The sequence below is a fragment of the Ascidiella aspersa genome, chromosome 9 (assembly GCF_963924565.1).
Source record: "Ascidiella aspersa chromosome 9, kaAscAspe10.2, whole genome shotgun sequence".
Taxonomy (NCBI): Eukaryota; Metazoa; Chordata; class Ascidiacea; order Phlebobranchia; family Ascidiidae; genus Ascidiella; species Ascidiella aspersa.
In genome coordinates, this window is record NC_139455.1 from 2,894,857 (window position 1) to 2,914,263 (window position 19,407).

At 31.6% G+C, this 19,407-nt stretch overlaps 2 protein-coding genes across 3 annotated transcripts; one reads left to right on the plus strand and one right to left on the minus strand.

Moving 5' to 3' along the window:
• Positions 1 to 369: 369 nt before the first annotated feature.
• LOC146131892 (fatty-acid amide hydrolase 1-like) lies at positions 370 to 7,732 on the minus strand. Its single transcript, XM_083397584.1, has 11 exons — positions 7,485 to 7,732; positions 7,142 to 7,249; positions 6,734 to 6,883; positions 6,276 to 6,409; positions 5,612 to 5,835; positions 4,625 to 4,773; positions 4,107 to 4,287; positions 3,338 to 3,477; positions 2,168 to 2,372; positions 1,456 to 1,601; positions 370 to 1,378 (listed from the first exon to the last, which is right to left on the minus strand). The coding sequence occupies exons 1-11, from the start codon at positions 7,698 to 7,700 to the stop codon at positions 1,259 to 1,261; spliced, it is 1,773 nt and encodes a 590-aa protein (XP_083253710.1). The 5' UTR covers positions 7,701 to 7,732; the 3' UTR covers positions 370 to 1,258.
• LOC146131893 (fatty-acid amide hydrolase 1-like) lies at positions 7,187 to 19,295 on the plus strand. Of its 2 annotated transcripts, XM_083397583.1 has the most exons (12): positions 7,187 to 7,259; positions 12,420 to 12,553; positions 12,675 to 12,782; positions 13,019 to 13,168; positions 13,326 to 13,459; positions 14,231 to 14,454; positions 15,648 to 15,796; positions 16,195 to 16,375; positions 17,004 to 17,143; positions 17,383 to 17,587; positions 18,447 to 18,592; positions 19,076 to 19,295. In XM_083397583.1, the coding sequence occupies exons 3-12, from the start codon at positions 12,702 to 12,704 to the stop codon at positions 19,193 to 19,195; spliced, it is 1,530 nt and encodes a 509-aa protein (XP_083253709.1). In that variant the 5' UTR covers positions 7,187 to 7,259; positions 12,420 to 12,553; positions 12,675 to 12,701; the 3' UTR covers positions 19,196 to 19,295. The 2 variants fall into 2 exon arrangements, with proteins under 2 accessions (XP_083253709.1, XP_083253708.1); XM_083397582.1 differs by lacking the exon at positions 7,187 to 7,259 and having other exon boundaries at positions 12,299 to 12,553.
• Positions 19,296 to 19,407: the final 112 nt, after the last annotated feature.

Sequence of the window (19,407 nt, forward strand, 5' to 3'; positions counted from 1 at the left end):
AGCCTTAGTGTTCATTCTACCTATTTCACATGTCCTACGACATAAAGGCTGAAGTAGCTCTCTTACATTAAACCTGAAACTTTTAAATAAAGTATGCTTGAGAAATCCTCCGCTAAATCCCTGACAAAAAGCAACAACACACGCATTGTTTCCTGTAGAGAAAAGGCCAACGAGCTTAAGCTTTGCTAATTCAGTGTCACTCTCTATTTGCAGCATTTGCCCTTGGTAAACAACAGCACGTTAAATGGTGGGGAAGCCCCTTAATATGTTGTAGAGCAAAGTTGAATTAAGTTGCTGCATGGGATGTCATCTACATACACTTCCCTTTATTGAAATGGATGGAATACAATTAAACAGAAGTAAGCAACGTTTTTTGTTTATTAAAGCAAGCGCTTCATTTTGACAAATAATGTGTTGTGGCAATTATTAACACAGCAACCAACTCTTGAGGCAATTTTAATGTAAATAAGATGCTAAATGCATGACCTTTACTTTAAAAACTGAAAAACAAGATTCTTGTAAAAACAACATTAGGCACAAACTGTTTGTTTTCAATCAAACCTATGTTGTGGTATATGTATTATGTAATGCCCACGGGGCATGTGCTTAATTTATAACGTGTTCAGGAACCACAAACTAAGCTAAGCTGATAAACTTTTTTTAATTGTAATGAGGCTAGACATCAAACAAACAACATAGTTGTTAAATGAAAATTCACTGTGCATATTAAGCCTTAATACAAATATATGTTGATAAGAAAAAATCTTTGTAATATTTTTAATAAAAAACTCTTTATGCAAAATCAAGTTGCATAACATATTTTTGCATGCTGATTTGAATATTATTTACACTTTGTGGTGGTTCATAACCAGGTAGTTTGACAAAAAATATAAATTCTTTAAGGCACTAGAAACATTGTACAGCACATTAGTAGGAAAAACAATGTTATGCTATTTTTTAAACCTCCCCTACAATAAAACCGTTCCTTTAACAAAAGAAAATAAAAAGTTTTGAGCTAAGAAAAGCTTTGCAGAAACAAAGACGCTTTATATAATCACTTTCAGTAATACAATTCAGTCGCATAAACTTTTAATGTGTGCATAAAGTTTAAAACTTGTAGTTTTCTCTTTCTTTCATGAAGAATGAAAGTAAAAAGTCTTTAAGATATATGAAAAGCTTTGCAGAAACAAAGACAATTTACAGTTTGAGTGAGCCTGGGCACTTCAGTAGCATATATTTTTTAAAGTGTGCAAAAAGTTTAAAACTTGTAGTTGACACCTTTCTCTATTTCTTTCATGACCCTAAGACACAGTTCATCTTTCATGGGTTTGGCAACACACTGTACTCCAACCGGCATTCCAAAACTGTCTTTGCATGCCTGGTAATACAAGAAAGAAAAAAAGTTTACCTTTTCTGAAATTTATGCCATAACCAATAAAGCAGAGGTTAACATACATATTGCCGCTTTTTATCCCAAGGATCTCCATAGTGACCTTGAAAGGTCTTCAGTGCATCGCAGTCAGCCTGATTTGCTCTTGTCACAGGGACCACGCCGGCTGGACAGTCAAGGAGAACATACAACGCTGTGTAACTTGTCAGCTCTACAAGGTAAAAACAAAAGTACAAAATAGTTTTGTCCAAGATAACTAGATAAAAAATTGAAATTCAGAGATTTGGTTACTGAAAGTCAAGTTTAATGGTGTTCTAACTTTTTTATCCAGCCGCACACTTTTTACAAAATCTAACACTTAAACATAACAATCACCTAACTACTTGACAAGCATATGAGTAAATACAATATTCTTCTTAGGTATTCAATGTGTAACGATTCCAGTTTTGCATTGTTTTCTACATGCTGTAATACAATTATACCACAAAGATCATTAATTCTGAAACTAAGTGTCTTGACATATTTTAAGTGCAATAATTTTTATTTTTTTTAAAATAATCTATATGTATTACAAAATCATCTGCACAAATAAACCCTATAAATTAAAAAAAAATGCTAATATTAAGGCATTTATCTATTGCTTTATTAAAGGTAACCATCAAGGAATTCAATTGTGGTTTTGTTTAAAATATTTTGCGAATATGTAATTTAAAAAACACCAGTTTAGATAAAAGACTTACTTCTAAATCATTTAGATCACTGCAAACCAGTACATACCCAAGGCATTATTGAAGTATTCCTTTGGACAAGCAACGATTGGAAAAGGTGGGCATATAAGGGCGTCCAAATTTCCAATTTCAGTTTCCCATGCCGCAAAAAAGTCAGCTTTGTACATAATAACTTCATGTTCCAGTTTCCATAACTTCTCCACACCAAAGACATGTCCAGACATCATGTCAAAAAACTTTCCAAGTCTTGGCCACTTGAAATAAACTTGTATTAATATTAAAAAATAAGAGAATTTAAATCCTTTGCAAAAATTTTCCTAATTGCTTTTTGGCTAATTGAAATAAACTTGTATTAATATATTATTTAAAACATTAGAGATTTTGAAGTCTTATGAATTTTTTTCAATTGTTTGTAACCCCTTACAGGAATTCCTATTTAAAAAAAATATCATTGAAAGTCATACTGAATGATTTATATAGTTAAAAGCCTAAAACAAGATGAAAAATACTTTGGAGCATAATGGGAGAGGTTTCAGTTAAGCGTAGTAAGAATATTAAAATCCATTTTTGAAGTCAGTAACATTTTGAACATTTATAATATATATTTTTTTATAACATTCAAAATGTTGCCTACCTCAATATAGGCTTTAATATTTTTGCTATAATAAAAAGTTTTACTATTATTTTAGACCCAGTACTAAAAGTATAAACATAACAATTTCAAGAACATCCATACAAATTGATTTGAAAATATACCAAATGGGCCCATATTTGTTAGAACAATTATAGATAAATTGAACCCAAAATGTATTAAACAACATTAGGTTGATTAAATGAAAAAACAGCTTCTCTGGCAATTATTTAAGACACTTTCTTTGGGACGAATGACATAATGCAAATAAAAAAAAAAAAAAAAAAAAACGTGAGCATCAACATACAAAAAAATTGCGCTAAGGAATGACTGTAGCCTCTTTAAACAAGAGTCTGTAGCATGCTGATTAAGATTAGCTATTTCAGAATCTTACTATCTAATTAAAACAGAATCAAGTTGCTTGCTTCTATTCAAATTGATGTAAAATCTATTCAAATTGTTGTGAAAATCTATTTAAATTAATGTAAAAATATTTAAAGGGGCCAATGCTTAGTAGAATAATGTTAAAGAATTTTTATGTCAAAAATGTATTATATATGATTTAGATTAGTTATACAACAATCTTACCATCCAATTAAGATAGAGTCCAGTCGCTTGCTTTAACACAGGTGGGATAAGTCGTGGTGTAAAGACTTCTTTAATGCTGATATCAATCTGGTCATTTTTTACTGAATTCCAGACTGCATTCAATCCATCAGCCACCACAACTGGCAAAACACATTTTACTAATTTGTAACACATAGTTTTGAATTCAGTATATGCAGTACAATTCAAAGAGATTGTGTCACTGATTACTGAATATTTATTTATAGAGTCAAGTACAGTGGTTTTTCAACTTTTTTTAGGCGACTGTACTATAAAAAAATATTGAAAACTTTGTGGCACACTTTTTATAAAATCAAATGATTAATACATAACAATCAGCTTTACTAAATGGCAAGTCTGTAAATAAATACAATCATCTTGTTAGGTATGGGTGGTGAACATTCAAGTCCAGTATGGTTTTCTACATGCTATTTGTATTACAAATTTATTTATTTTTTTTGTATCGATCGCATAAACCAAACATTAGAGTTAGGTATACGCATGAAATTTAAGGTTAAACACAGGATACAGTATGTCTGACCAACTAAATGTGAATTTAGAGGTGCCACTTTTAAAAGTTTTGTTTTGAAACACTAAATTGATGCTCAATTATTTATTTAAAACAGCATTATCTAGCAAAATAGTGTCTCACAACAGTATTGACCATTTTAAGACATAAAATTGTCCAAAAATCTAAATTGGTCAGGTGTATTGCATGTCAAAGTTTATTGCAATCATGAGAAAACCTTACTTGATGAGAATAAATCTGTTGCATCTTCAATGCGTGGAACCTTAAATGGCACCAATGTATGTCCAGCTTTTTCCAGTGCCATTTTAGCTTTCAACACTGCCCTTTGCACAGCAGGAATCGGTTTGTTATAGCCGTCATCAGTGTAGTAGCCAATTTTTAATGGCCTGGTTGAGTTATATAACTGCAAAATAAATAATATTTTTAATTAAAAAAAATTTTGGTTGAGTTGCATAACTACAACAACATGAATTCAAATCCTACTTTATTATGCAATAAACATTTGTTGGAATCATTGGTATAAATCAAATGAAATGAGCACACTTTAGCTAACATAAAGCAATAAGCATTCTCACACATGACATAACATCGGATACAGAACAAATTCAAAATACACACCAATTGACAGTTTACAACACAATTATTATTTTTTTTTTGGTTAAATATATTTTCCTAAAAAAATATTTAATATATTTTTCCTGAAAGGGGACAAAAAAATGTTAATTGTTAGATTACTGGACCTCCTCATTGAAAGTTAGTGGGATTGTATAAGGATCAAGTTCGTTCATTAACGGACACATTAGTCCTTTCATTGCCAGTGCAAGTGTGTCAACCTTCCTTGCCATTGGCCCATTGCAAGCGTGGAGGTTTGTCATGCCAGGTTGTGGTGCTAGAACATAAGTTATTGAATAAAACATAAGTAATTAGATATTGATAATTGGCTTGTTAATCTACATATATTGAAGGGTTGAAAAGTTATAACAGGGTTTACAAGAGCAATCGCATCCCTTACAATAGTTATAGGTAACTAAAAGTTTCTAATAGTAATAAGGTTAAGAAAATTAAAGCAAAAAATGTAAAAATTTAAGCAAAAATGTAAAAAATAGTAAAACAAAAGCCTTTTTACTGAAATAGGCACTTTGTTTACCACTTTATTTCATATCCTATAGTTAGACTATATTTTAACTTGCATAAATTATTTTGCCCAAATTTTGTTTAGGGATATAACTAATGGATTGTTAAATGAAGTACTGCATTAGTGTTTTGGTGTCTTCAGTCACTTGCTTTGATTTTTTATTGACAATCAAGGGTAGAACACAATTTAAATAAATTTCTTGAAATGGTCAGTTGATATTTTTGGCATATCGATAAAAACAATGATTAAACACAAAAGAAAAACAAGGCCCTTGTTATTTGAGAAAATTGTTGGGTAACAGTTTAGTTGAAATATTAACTAAAAAAATTGCAAAAATGTACTCAGTCCTAGCATATGATCAACTTAGGAATTTGTTTACAATTTTTTATAACTTTGACCTAATGTGTAAATTTTTGGCAAAATTAGTTAGGAAAGAAAAATTATATATTTTTTCTTTTGTTTAGTTAATAAAACCAAAAAGGTATACAGCAGAAAAAAAAATCCATTTTACTCAAATAGGTACTTTATTGCTTTATATTATAACTTATATTACCTAAATAAAGTATTCCAAATGCTCAGTTTTCAAACCTACCATTACTGCCAGCCAAGCTTATCAGGCCAGATGTTGGTTTGAGTCCTGCGATGCCACAGAGGTGTGATGGAACCCTCACGCTTCCGCCAAGGTCACTTCCAAAACCTAAAATCGAGCCCACGTCACCCACTAATGCCCCCTCGCCAGATGATGATCCGCCCGGGGCAAAATCCAGATTGTGTGGGTTGTGTGTTTCACCATATATGGGATTGCTACATCCAAAGCTGCAAAACCATTTTATATTACTCATTTATTGATTGCTCATTTGAGCTTACCTGTTTGTCAAAGGCATACAAACAGATATCAATATAGTTTCTAAATGTATCACTTGATAAAAATATAAATACAGCATGTACATCAAAGCTTCTAAAAAAGTTGGTAGCAATTTTGATTGTTTTGAATATTACCTATTTATTCATTTTAACTAGTTTTTAAAATATCGAGCTAATTGTATTTGGGCCAAAATTCATATCTAAATTTAACCTAATGGAATAATGCCTTTAAATTACTTTCAAAAAAATATTTTTTTTTGTTTAAGGTTAAAAATATCTTGAATGGGAGGTTATTGTTTACATTTTAAATTCCTAAGGATAGTGGTTAATTCACTGACACATTCAAATACTACATGTTAAACTTCTAGTTTTGCAATTATTTTTAATTTTACCTGTACATGGTTTGGGGCAAGTTGGTTTTCGCAAATGGAATAGCTCCTTGTGCTTTTAACACTGTAACCATAGCACAATCTGAATCCCAAGGTTTGTCAAGCCAAAGCCCAGAACCAATAGTAGAATCTAGGCCCTTCAAAGAAGATAACACTTGAATTGTGACTAAGTAAAATATTATTCTCACAAATTTTAAACAAATAATTCAAAAGTGTAGTACAATTTGTGATTTTGTTTTTTATGTATTTTTTGTCCTTTGTGATATACTGGTGGTAAATAGGATTTTAAAACCAAAAATTTTGGATATACACAGCAAAAAACATTAAATGATACCTTAATGGCATTCGTATCCTTTATGCGAAACAAGAATAAATACACACTACTTTACTTTTTTCCTAACATATTAAATAAATTTCTATAGCAATATTTTAGTTTAGCTTTTATATTTATTTTCCCATACCTTTATGGCATTAGTTTCCTTTATGCTGACTGGAAGGCCATAAAGTGGATAAGCTGATGGGTTTTTAATGTTTTCCAGTTGCTTTGCATCATTTATTGCACTCGGGATCATTGATGTTATGCTGTTGGTTCGCTGAGTAGATTTTCCAGCCTAGAAAAAATTGCCTTATGCTAGAAGTCAGCGATTAATGTGATTTGATGGGTTGACTTCAGAGAAATTTAAAGGTAAATATAATTTGAATAAAAATAAATAAAACGATAATTTTTTTTCAAGATGGATTTATATATAATACAATAAATTTTGTGTTAAAAAATAAATTGGAGGATATAAGAAATATTATGTTCAGTCAACAGTGTTTTTCTATAAAAACCCTGCACATGCTAAAACCTAAAGAAAAGAAAATGTTACCTTGTAAATGTAGGACTTTACAATCTGCACAGGTTTAATTCGACCTTCCTGAGCTGCAGCTATAAGTTCTTCCGCTGACATTAAGAGAATTTTATTTCTTTCATCCTCCTAAAACAATGTGAGTTGTGTAATAAAAACGATAATTACATATTACTACTATTTTAGAATGTAGAGTGTTGGTTATTGTGAAAGAAGGATGTTAACATATGAAAGTTTCTGTCACTATTAAAACATTGTAGACAACTTACTTGAAGTTGCAAATTTTAGTTTTGTAAAACTAAGTGCAATAGTATGCGATAAGCTGTCGAGTCAGGTGTAACAAAATATAGTAACTAAAGCTTACATCTTCATCCTGTAACTCATCTAAAAGTTGTTGAATATAGGCTTGTTCTTTTTCTTGGCGTTTCTTGTACTTCGCCAACAAAATTTGCTTGTTCCTCCATTTTAGAAAAACATTAGCTGCCCCGTATGCAGCACCTAAGCCAACACAAGCAATCAGTGCTGTTTTCTTTTGTCTATTTCCAACAGGAAATTTCAAAGCGTCAAGGCATTTAATCATAATTCACCTTTTATCCTGGCTGAATAACTGGCTATGAATTACCTAAAATAAACTTTATTTTATAAATTTAGAAGTGAAATATTCCAAAGAATGACAAAATGTTTGCTGCATGGATCACCTCAATAATAAGACTAAACATAATAACTAACACTTTAGCTGAAAGTTTAAAGTACAATTTGTCTTCAACGACCCTTGTTTTTATATTTTTTTCTTAGAAAAATATGTGTATCAACCAAAATAGTTTTAGATAGTTGTTATAAACATTAAATTATATATTTAAACATTTCAGCTGCCTATTTTTTAATGAAATTAAGTTTATTTACCACTTTTTTAAAACTTTGTTATGCACTGTTCTTCCTAATTTAAAAAGTTGACTTATTTAAAAATATAAAGTATGTTCTCACTGAAAAAAAGTTAATATCCAGTCCACTGACAACAATACATAACTCATTTAACAATGTTAGATTAACTTTTAACAAAAATATGTTAATTTTAAACAAAACAATGCATATGTAAAATTCCTGACAAGTGACCACACACTGAATGCAGATAGTTCGTTTTCTGTATAACATGACCGAACTTGCTGCATCTAATTGAGGCTTGCATGCTTCAACAATCAACACACATTTTTGTGGTTACCACAAATCTCTTGTGTTACACAACATATATGGTTTCTGAAGGGTAAGTTTTCATATAACCTGTATGGCAATTGGCAAGATTATTTCAGTGGGTATAGTCAACAAACAATACTTATTATTGCCTTGACTAAAATTATAAACCTGATAAATAAACTGGTGCTATTAAATAAATTTAATGAAACATTTTGCCAATAGTTATGTGAAAGTTATACACAGAACAGAAATCAATTTAAAAGGAATTCAATTTTTTTACTTATAATTAAAGCATGAACTTTGTACTTTCAAGGTTGCAAAAAAATGAAATGTCATACGCTGTGTATTGCATCAGTTGAGTTATGGAATTTGTTAAAGTAGTTGCGATACACTCCAATTCCCCTGAGACATTTTGTAAAGCTCTACATTGTCTAAAAACCATAGATTAGATTACAGGTTAGAGTACAAGTTAAACTGCTTTCTTTAGTGTTGTAATAATGCTACTCCACACTAACATGTAATTTTAAACTTCATTTAGGGACAGCTTTTTTGACCGAACTGAATACAATTTTTTTTTATAAAATTTAAATTGACTTAATTTGAACGATGTCACATAGCATTTTCATCCTGGACTAGAAACATGAAATTTATTGCAGTTTTATGCATATGAACTATTCTAACAGCACATATCCAGCTTATTAATTGGTAATATTGACAGTGAATTAGTGAAAGGAAGTGCTATATTTAGTCATGTCATTTACCTTAATGCATAGTCTGGGATGTATCCTATTTAAAATAACAAAATTAAACCGTATTTCTTGTTAATATTTTGTTATATACTTAACTCACGCTTGCTTTCCAAGGTTTTGCTAAGATTTCTAATGAAACAAAAGAAAAAAGCATTATCATTATCATGAAACTTCATAATCATTTACAATCCTAGATTAATCATTGCCCGATAAGAGAAAAAATTGATGGCCAAGTAGCTTTAGAAATACATATAAAATAATAATCTCTGTGATAAAATAATCTTACCATTAAGTTAGGGCAGAAGCCCCAAATGTGCTTTATCACTGGTGGGATGCTTCATGGGTAAAACAGTTGTTTTATGCTTCCATCGATCTGATCGTTTTTCACCATGTCATAGACTGCATTCAGTCCATCAGCCAAAAGAACTTGCAAAATAAAGTTGGTTTATAAGTAAGAGAGTATTTATCTAGGTTTAACTAATGGTATAGCAAGCGACTGATCTAAATAAACTGCCTTAGGTAACTAAAAAGTTTTTTTGAACTATTTAGAATTAAATTATTGTTTTTTAAAAAAAATGTTTTCATGTAGAAATTCCAGCACTTTAAATTTAAAATTTCTAATTGCCTTATTTTACATTTAAAAAATATATATCGGTTTCTGGTCATTTTGAAACCTGCATGCCACTATAAAAAAGTTTATCCAGTTAGTTATCCAGAAATTGGCTTTGCTTTTGTGAACATTTATAGTTTTATCAAAACTCATATTTTCAATCCGTTTTTTCTGTTTTTGTAGGCAATAAAAGATAAGTAGTTAATTAATAAATGTGGTAGCCCAATAAATTCATATATAAAGCACCTACGTGATGAATATATTCGGTTGGCATCCTCAATGCGTGGAACTTTAAATGGCACCAATGTGTGTCCAGCTTTTTTCAGTCAAGTCAAGTCATTTTGCTCAAAAACCCTAAAATTGAGCCTCTGCCCCCCACTAACGCCCCCTCACCAGACGATGATCCCCCAGGGCAAAATCCAGATTGTGTGGGTTGTGTGATTCACCAAATATGGGATTGCTACATCCAAAGCTGCAGAAAAATGTAGTGTTATTGATTTAATATTTGTATAATAGCTTTATTGGGATAATGTTTGTCATTTAGACATCGCAGACTTGGTATTTATTAAAGCTATACCTGATTTGCAAAGTATCACTGAAAAACTATGTTTTGGCATCAATCTCGTTAAATGCTGGAGTCAATTGATGTTATTAGTTTGTTAACATTTTTAATTAAGTTTACAATGCATATAAAAAAATCTTTTAAGTGTAAATTTATAGTCCACATCCATATTTGATTATAAACCAAACAGTATGCCAAAATTTGTACACACTTTATGTATCTACAGACTTTCAAAAGCAATGTGGTTAAAGTTTTTCAAAATAAGCAAATATAGCTCCCTATATTAATGTTAATTGTAATACTGTTTTTTTTATAGCATGTCAATGTATGTTTAAAACCGGCTATTTGCTGTTTAAACTTATGGAGACTTATTTAAGTGCAAATTATATGTGTATTCAAACGCTCTTTGTTTTTAGCTATATCATAGTACAGTAAATCACAGAACAGTGTTAATTTAAGGCAAATTATCCCACCAATGGTAAAAATTTTGCTATGACTCAGCACCATTACCACTCATTTATCTTAAATTTCTAGAGAGTCAAGAGTAAATCCAAGCAAATATCGTTTGAGCTTTGATGCATATCCGACAGCACTCTTTTGAATGAATGCAATCATATTTAGTAAACTTGCACTTGATGCCATTTTCACATTTACTGTGCGATAGTAGTTTTTGTTTGACTTTTAAAGTATAAAAAGATATTACTGTTTTTTTATAAATAACAAAATTATTGCTGTTGGATTTGTTTTCAATTTACTTTACTGCTTATATGTCCTGTTTTAATCCATCCCTTTGTAAATAAAGAAGTGTATATTGGTTACCCTAAACCAGGGGTGTCCAACTGAAACATGCCGGCATGCCAATTTTTATCTTATAACTTCTTCCCGTGCCAAAGTTTAGCAACTATTTTTTTTAATAATAAAAGCGCTTTTATACAAAAAATAAAAACAGTATAGTGTTATAATATCACAAGTTATTGCTGCTTGGATTGTTTTGTATTGTGAATAAACAAAGCCAATTGGCTGTATAACAAATTTAGCTTTTTTGACAATTGGCTGTATTTTTTGGGGCTTGCGTGCCATTTTTTATAAGGTCGCATGCCACATTTGGCATGCGTGCCTCATGTTGGACACCCCTGCCCTAAACTAATATTTAACTACAAAATTGCTACACTGTCAATATGCTGACTAAAGGTCTTACCGATTATAAAAGTTGTCTGTGTTGACTTATGGTAATGTGAGCTGTCTGCATAAAGTAGTGCAGCCTGTCCAGAGCGAGTGGTCTCATTTAGTCTGCAGATAATTGTTTGTGAAGCATTCACCAAAGGATAGATTTATCATATTTCTGTTAAGCTGCACAGTTATAAGAATTTACAATCAATTCCTTTACTTCAAGAGTTTGTTTTTATATTTACCACATTTTTCAATCATGTTTTATAAATTAACCTCCTAATGGATGCAATAACATTAGTCAACAAGAGTGTAGTATTAAATGATATGTTCAGAATTCATTTCTTAAAGTATTAAAAAGTGTCTGTTGGATGAACCATGAATTAACATTTAACTTCAATTTCACAACACTGTTAATATCACTCCAAGGTACTCATGATTTTAGTCTTGTCTGTCTGTTTACCAAGGCTAAGTGGCTATAAAGAAAAACTAATGTTTCCCTACAGAATGTTCGATTTTATGCAAGACAAACCAACTGCAAAAAGAATGATATTCCTAAAAGTTTAAGGCTTTATTAGTATATATTTAAGATGTACAGTTTAACTAAAATACATTCTTGTGTTTATGGTTTTACCGTTTAAATGTTTTGTGTTATATTTTTGTCTACATTTTGTTTAAAGCAATTCTGAATTTGGTCTAATAGCATTAACAAGTGTATGTTAATTGCTTTAAACAGCATTTATCTAAAAAAAAAAAATATATATATATATATGATTACAGCAAAAATATGTTTTCAACAAATCATTTTTTTTTCAAGTCAGTTAGGAAATAACATTAGAACAGTTTGTAGCTAAAAAAAATGGCCGGGTACTTTGTTTTTGTTCTTTTATAGTTTGCCATTGGAAAAAAAATTCCCTTGAAAAACATTAGGGTTAATAATGATTAAATGCCTTGAATCTTTAAAATTTTCTGTTGGAAATAGACAAAACAAAACAGCATTGATTGCTTGTTTTGGCTTAGGTGCTGCATATGGCGCAGCACATGTTTTTCTAAAATGGAGGAACAAGCAAATTTTGTTGGCAAAGTACAAGAAACGACGAGAAAAAGAACAAGCCTACATTCAACAACTTTTAGATGAGTTACAGGATGAAGATGTAAGCTGATTTTGCGTTTTTTTAAGACAGAATATGCCTACTTTTTTAGTTTTGTGCTATTAATAACAAACTGAGTTTTTACATATGTTTCTTAACCTCCATTAAGTTCATTCCCTATTAGGAGGATGAAAGAAATAAAATTCTCTCAATGTCTGCGGAAGAACTTATAGCTGCAGCTCAGGAAGGTCGAATTAAACCTGTGCAGATTGTAAAGTCCTACATTTACAAGGTAAGATTTTACTTAAATCAGTGTATTATTGAATATTTAATATTTTTGAGTAAACATGTAAATTCCGAGTCACACAAGTAAGATGGATTTATTATATACTGAAGCAGTTCATTTTTATATTAAATTTTCTAAACTTTGTACTAGGATTTAAAAAGCACAAACTTTATCTGATTTCAAAACATAAAACTTTATGGTATAATTTTAGATGGTACCCACTAAAAAATGTCATTATTTAGGCTGGGAAGTCTACTCAGCGAACCAACAGCATAACATCAATGATCCCGAGTGCAATAAATGATGCCAAGCAACTGGAAAAAATCAAAGACCCTTCAGCCTATCCACTTTATGGTCTTCCAGTCAGCATAAAGGAAGCTAATAGCCTAAAAGTGAGAACAGAAGAATATTCTTCCTTGCTGTGTTCGGTGTTAATTTATGCACAAAGAGCATATAACTAAGACATTCTTTAAAAGTCTCATAATGTAAATTGATAGTTTTGAAGACTTATTTAACCTTTAAATGTCTAACTAAAACTATATTTCTTAGGGCCTAGATTCTACTATTGGTTCTGGGCTTTGGCTTGACAAACCTTGGGATTCAGATTGTGCTATGGTTGCAGTGTTAAAATCACAAGGAGCCATTCCATTTGCGAAAACTAACCTGCCACAAACCATGTACAGGTAGGAATACCCTGCTGGTATCAACGCCGATCCAATACCCAATTAGTTTGTGCATTATAGAATTTTGCAATACAATTTCGTTTTGTGCATTTCTACCAGTCAGTTATTCACAACAACTGATATCCTTTATTTTATTGTGTGTGTGTAAATTTTACTTCATAAAAATCTTACCATACCCCAAAACTGCTTTATGTTAGATGCTAGAGAGCAAAATCTTACAAGGATAGCTAATAATTAGGCCATTTGCGCCCCCTTTCCTTAGAAGACCCCTTAGGGGGCATTATGCCCTGGTCTAATAAAAAAACAAAAAATGCATAAAAATTGTTTACTTGGGCAACTGTAAATGCATTGCACCCACTGCTTTATGCGAATCAATCGCTAGCTTATATTTATGGTTTTTGGCCATACAAGTTAGTCTGTACATTACAGCCATGTTTGTAAACAATGTGGAGTTTTCTGCTTTAAAGGTAAATTTCTGGCATAAAAGCTATTTTAGATTAGAAAAAAACAATTATTGATTTATAATTGAAGATTTAAATAGGCTTCCTAATGGAAAAGCTAATTTTGACTAAATACCTTTTTTATTTTTCTTATTTTACCATTTTAATGACATCGTTGGTTACCTGAATGAAATGCTGGACTTTTTGCCCCAAATGTTGCATGTCGCTATTGGAATAAAATCCCAAATCTACCATCTCTCAATTGACAAAACTATATCCCAATAAAGCTATTTTACAAATATTAAATCAACAACACTACAGCTTTTTGCAGCTTTGGATGTAGCAATCCCATATTTGGTGAAACACACAACCCACACAATCTGGATTTTGCCCCAGGCGGATCATCGTCTGGTGAGGGGGCATTAGTGGGTGATGGGGGCTCAATTTTAGGTTTTGGAAGTGACCTGGGAGGAAGCGTAAGGGTTCCTTCACACATCTGTGGTATTGCTGGGTTAAAGCCGACATCAAAACGCATAAGCTTGGTTGGAAGCAATAGTAAGTTGCAGCGTTGTAATGACTAGTCAGTGCTTCCCAACCTTTTTCAGGTCGCGACCCACTTTTAATGCAAGTTTTATTGTGCCACCAACGATGAGATATAACCAAATGAATAAAGTTAAGCTGAAACAAGAGTTAATGCGGCAAAACACATCTAAGCATTACGTATTTGTATTATTGTTGCATAAATGTTATGTAATGATAATGCAATAATTTGCAGATTTAATAGAAAATTGTAACATTTAGACATTTTCGCGACCCACCTGAAATAGCTTTGCAACCCACCAATGGTCCGTGACCTACTGGTTGGGAAGCACTGACTTAAATGGCTTAACTTTAGTCTTTTGAGCAAAATGGCTGTACTTGACTTCAGTCTTTCAGACAAATGACTTGGTTAACATGAAGTGTTTTCATTAGGAATTATTTTAGTAAAACTAATTTGTTCGTGTAAAAAATTTTTCTTGCTAAATATTTCATTTTGTGTTATTTTTGTTGTTGAATATTTCTAATAATCGGCTAAGTTTACAAAATTATTTTAGTTCACTTTTAAATATTAATGATAAGGACTTGACTTGCTCTGATTACGACCTGACTGGGACTTGACTTGTCATTCATTTAAAATGACTTAAGTTGGATTTAAGTTGTATAACAAATGACTTGAAAATGACATGTTTATGACACAGGTAAATTGTAATAAAGCACTAATAGTCCACCAGGTACAATCAGCAGAATTTATTATAACCAGTCAACCTAACAAAGATTTTTTATAAAGACTGACAAAACTATATAGCTAGCCTGTAATAAGATTCCAAATCACAACTTGGCCAAAAAATACCTAATCTAATTATTAAGCTACACAACTTAGCATAAGTCAATAAACTATATCTCACTTAATTACTGTGCAGCTGACTGGAATGTTTATCTGGCCCATCTCTGCATTGGCCTATCGCACATAAATTTATTTTCTGTTTATACTTTGTATTTTTCCTAATGAAAAAAAAAAGTTTACTAAGTTTTGTTTTCAACAGATTCTCCCATCAGCGGGAACAGAAATAAACATTACTTACATGAATGCTAAAAACAAATTCATAAACATTTTCTTTTATTTAGTATAGTTGGATAGTGGTTAAATTTTCTTTTTTATATCAGGTTTACTGAATTTAGTTCATTTTTTTGTTTAATTGTTATTCAAGGTCCACAACCTGGCATGGCAAACCTGCACCCTTGTAATGGACCAATGTCAAGAAATGTTGATACACTTGCGCTGGCAATGCGGGGATTACTTTGCCCTTTGATGAACGAACTTGATCCTTATACGATCCCAATACCTTTTAATGAGGAGGTGTAGTCATCAGTTATTTAATCATCTTTTGAAAGCTTTAGATCAGTGTTTCTCAACCATATTTCATGGTGCCCAAAAATTAGGCGTAAGAATAAAAGAGAAGATTTAACCACCGTATTATCTTTTGTAAGTGAACACAATATAAGACACATAATATAAAGAAATTTAAATTTAATTAATATACGGCTTGTCTTCATATTTCTCTTGCAGTTTTCTAAAATTGTAAAAAATACATTGACCATCGAATCCCAATAAATTTAACCATTTACTACTGCAGTTGGCGGCCATAGGTTGAGAAACCCTGCTTTAGTTTCGCAAAATTAATTATTTTTTTTAATTCTAAATCTAAATTTATTGTTATAAATTTTTGTTATTTGAAAATATTATGTTTTTTGCAGTTATATAACTCAACCAGGCCATTAAAGATTGGTTACTACACTGATGACGGCTATAACAAACCTATTCCTGTTATACAAAGGGCAGTGTTAAAAGCTAAAATGGCACTGGAAAAAGCTGGACATACATTGGTGCCATTTAAAGTTCCACGCATTGAGGATGCCAACCGAATATTCTCATCGCGTAGGTGCTTTATATATGAATTTACTAATTAACTACTTATCCTTTATTGCAGTGTTTCTCAACCTATGGGTCGCGACCGTAAATTGGGTCGCCGATTGCGATATATTTGAATTTGCACTGATTCATGCTAATTTTTTATGTTTTAATCGCTGACAAAAAGTTCGGTACAGATAACTCGGCCGCCAAATGTTCGTTGTTGCATTTACGCTTAACATATTGGGTCGCTGCGAAAAAAGGTTGAGAAACACTGCAGCCTACAAAAACGGAATCAAAATGAAAATATATTGAAATTTGATTTTGATAAAATTATAAATGTTCACAAAATCAAAGCCAATTTCTGGATAACTAAATGGATAAACGTTTTTATATAGGCATGCATGTCTCAAAATGACCAGAAACCGATGTATATTTTTTTTTAAATATGAAAGAAGGCAATTAGAAATTTCAAATTTAAAGTGCTGAAATTTCTACATGCAAACATTTTTTTAAATGAACAATAATTTAATTGTAAATAATTAAAAGAACTTTTTAGTTACCTAAGTCAGTTTATTTAGATCAGTCGCTTGCTATGCCATTTTTTGAACCTAGATAAATATTTCTTTCTAATAAACCAACTTTATTTTGCAAGTTATTTTGGCTGATGGACTTAATGCAGTCTACGACATAGTGAAAAACGACCAGATCGATGGAAGCATAAAACAACTGTTTTACACACGAAGCATACCACCAGTGATAAAGCAAATTTGGGGCTTCTGCCTTAACTTAATGGTAAGATTATTATTATATCAGAAACTGTTATTTTATGTGTATTTTAAAAGCTACTTAGCCATCAGTGTTATCCTGTAAGATTACTATTAAATCAGAAGATTGTCATGTTAGATTTTTTCTAAAGTTGCTGATGCTGAGCCATAGATTTTAACCTGTAAATATATTTTAGGATAATAGTCGTTAGCAAATAAACTGAAGCACTGCGTTTTAATAGTTTGCATGTACAATTACATTTCAAGTGGCCGAGAATTGGAAAGGACTACCACTTGTTGGCAAGGGGTGAAATAGGAGTGGAGGAATTATGGAAGCTTGAGCATGAGGGTTTTTTATACAAAGCTGATTTCTTTGCTGCGTGGGAAAGTGAAATGGGAAGTCTGGATGCCCTCATATGTCCGCCTTATCCTCTTGTTGCTTGTCCAAAAGAGTACCTAAACTATGCCTTTGGTATGTCTTGCTGTTGCCTTGACTTAAATTTGTTTTTATACAAGTGTCTTTGCTAAATTAATTATCTGCAAATCGACATTTTGATATTTTTTTTACTTGTCCTAGTTTTTATATCAGAGTCTATAATTAGGACAAACCAATGGCTTTTGAGCAATTGTGGTAATTGGTGAAAACTTTATTCCTAGCACACCTCAAATAAATTAAATTGTTAAAGAAAACAGACGACTAAAACATTATTATACTTTATGTGTATAATCTGTGATCAAGCCATTATTTAGTCATTCTGGCCAATAATAGTGGCTCACATTGTATAGTATGTATACCAGCAAAATGCAGCTGGCAAGGGCTCTCTTGAAGCTTTGTAGCTCAGTCAGTAGAGGAAAGTTCCGATTGGAAGGAGGTTGTGAGTTCGAACCTCACCGTAGGCTAGTTGTTTTTTTCGGCTGGCTTGTTTGCACAAAAATGACTGATTTTGGTAAGTCATTTTAAAGGCGTCATGTATGCAGTAAAACAGGTTATAGTTGCTGTATTGCCCCCACAACTAAAGTCTTGTGCACATGATATATGAGATTTGAGACAATTTACAACTAGCAAATTATGCTGCAGTGTTGTTAATATTTTTGACTTCAAAATACACACATGATGCTTAACCAGCTCAAAGGACGTATGATGCAATTCTACTAATTTTAGGGAAATTAGTAGTTAATAATATGATTCCAACTATGTATTTAAGAAATGTCTCTTGCCAATTTCTGGATTTTGGCAAATTGAGTAGCAACACATTTGTAATAATGCCCAACAATGATTATTTTGGATGCTAACTGACCACTGCACTGTAACTCTGCGTTTCAATTTATAGAGCTGTTGAGTTACACCGCAATATATGTATTTCTCGACTGTCCTGCCGGAGTCGTCCCTGTAACGAAAACAACTCAAGCCGACTGCAATGCCCTCAAAACTTTTCAAGGTCACTATGGAGATCCATGGGATGAGAGGCGGAAAAAGGTAACTTGCTTTCCTCCATTAATACAACATTGAATAAACAAAATTATATCTCATTAGAGTAAGTAAGGTTGTATCTTGACTGGTTTAAGAATGTCAGATTGCAGCAAATACCTGATGTCAAGCGTTAGAATCTGTATTTAACAAATACAGCTGTGGTATCAGTTATAATCCGATACAAAACTAATTTAAATATTTAGCCATGAATTGTGATCGAGCTGACAGTTTTCACCTTTAAAACATAACTATTTTAGAAAAAAAGCATATTAACAATAAAGGGTAACTGCCATTCGCAGCGCTTAAACAAATTTTGGTTTAATAAGGTGGAAATTATTACACTTGATTGTCTAAATTTATCCAGTTTTGCTTATTTAATGTTTGTTATGAAGTCATTTAGTATGGAACAGCAGTACTTTTTACCTGAAGTATCAGTTATATTCATCAAAAAGAAAAAAAAAACATTATCCAATCTCAATTTTGTTTTAGGCATGCAAAGACAGCATTGGAATGCCCGCTGGAGTGCAATGCGTTGCTAAACCCATGAAAGATGAACTGTGCCTTCGGGTCATGAAGGAAATAGAGAAAGGTGTTAACTATGAGTTGTAAATTGCTTTCATCTGATGAAAGTTGATTATTCATAAATGCTCTTTTGCCATTAAATCATAGTTTGCAGGTATTTTTAATTTGCGCAAGTCAATATTTTAAGATATAAAGTGTTGTTACAGTGTGTAAAATATTGGTTTTGTCTATCTGTAAATTTGCTTTTGTTTATTAGGCTTTTAGTACCCTGTTAATGAGGTCAGTTTTATCTGAATATG

What these genes read in the sequence shown, in the direction of transcription:
- LOC146131892 (XM_083397584.1), bottom strand. Translation starts at nt 7,700, where the DNA reads ATGATTAAATGCCTTGACGCTTTGAAATTTCCTGTTGGAAATAGACAA. An exon ending in ATGAGTTACAGGATGAAGAT is followed by an intron (nt 7,250 to 7,484) that starts GTAAGCTTTAGT and finishes ACATTGTTTTAG; the next exon opens with GAGGATGAAAGAAATAAAAT. An exon ending in AAGCTTGGCTGGCAGTAATG is followed by an intron (nt 4,774 to 5,611) that starts GTAGGTTTGAAA and finishes CTTATGTTCTAG; the next exon opens with CACCACAACCTGGCATGACA.
- LOC146131893 (XM_083397582.1), top strand. Translation starts at nt 12,338, where the DNA reads ATGATTAAATGCCTTGAATCTTTAAAATTTTCTGTTGGAAATAGACAA. An exon ending in TAAAGTCCTACATTTACAAG is followed by an intron (nt 12,783 to 13,018) that starts GTAAGATTTTAC and finishes GTCATTATTTAG; the next exon opens with GCTGGGAAGTCTACTCAGCG. An exon ending in AAGCTTGGTTGGAAGCAATA is followed by an intron (nt 14,455 to 15,647) that starts GTAAGTTGCAGC and finishes TTGTTATTCAAG; the next exon opens with GTCCACAACCTGGCATGGCA.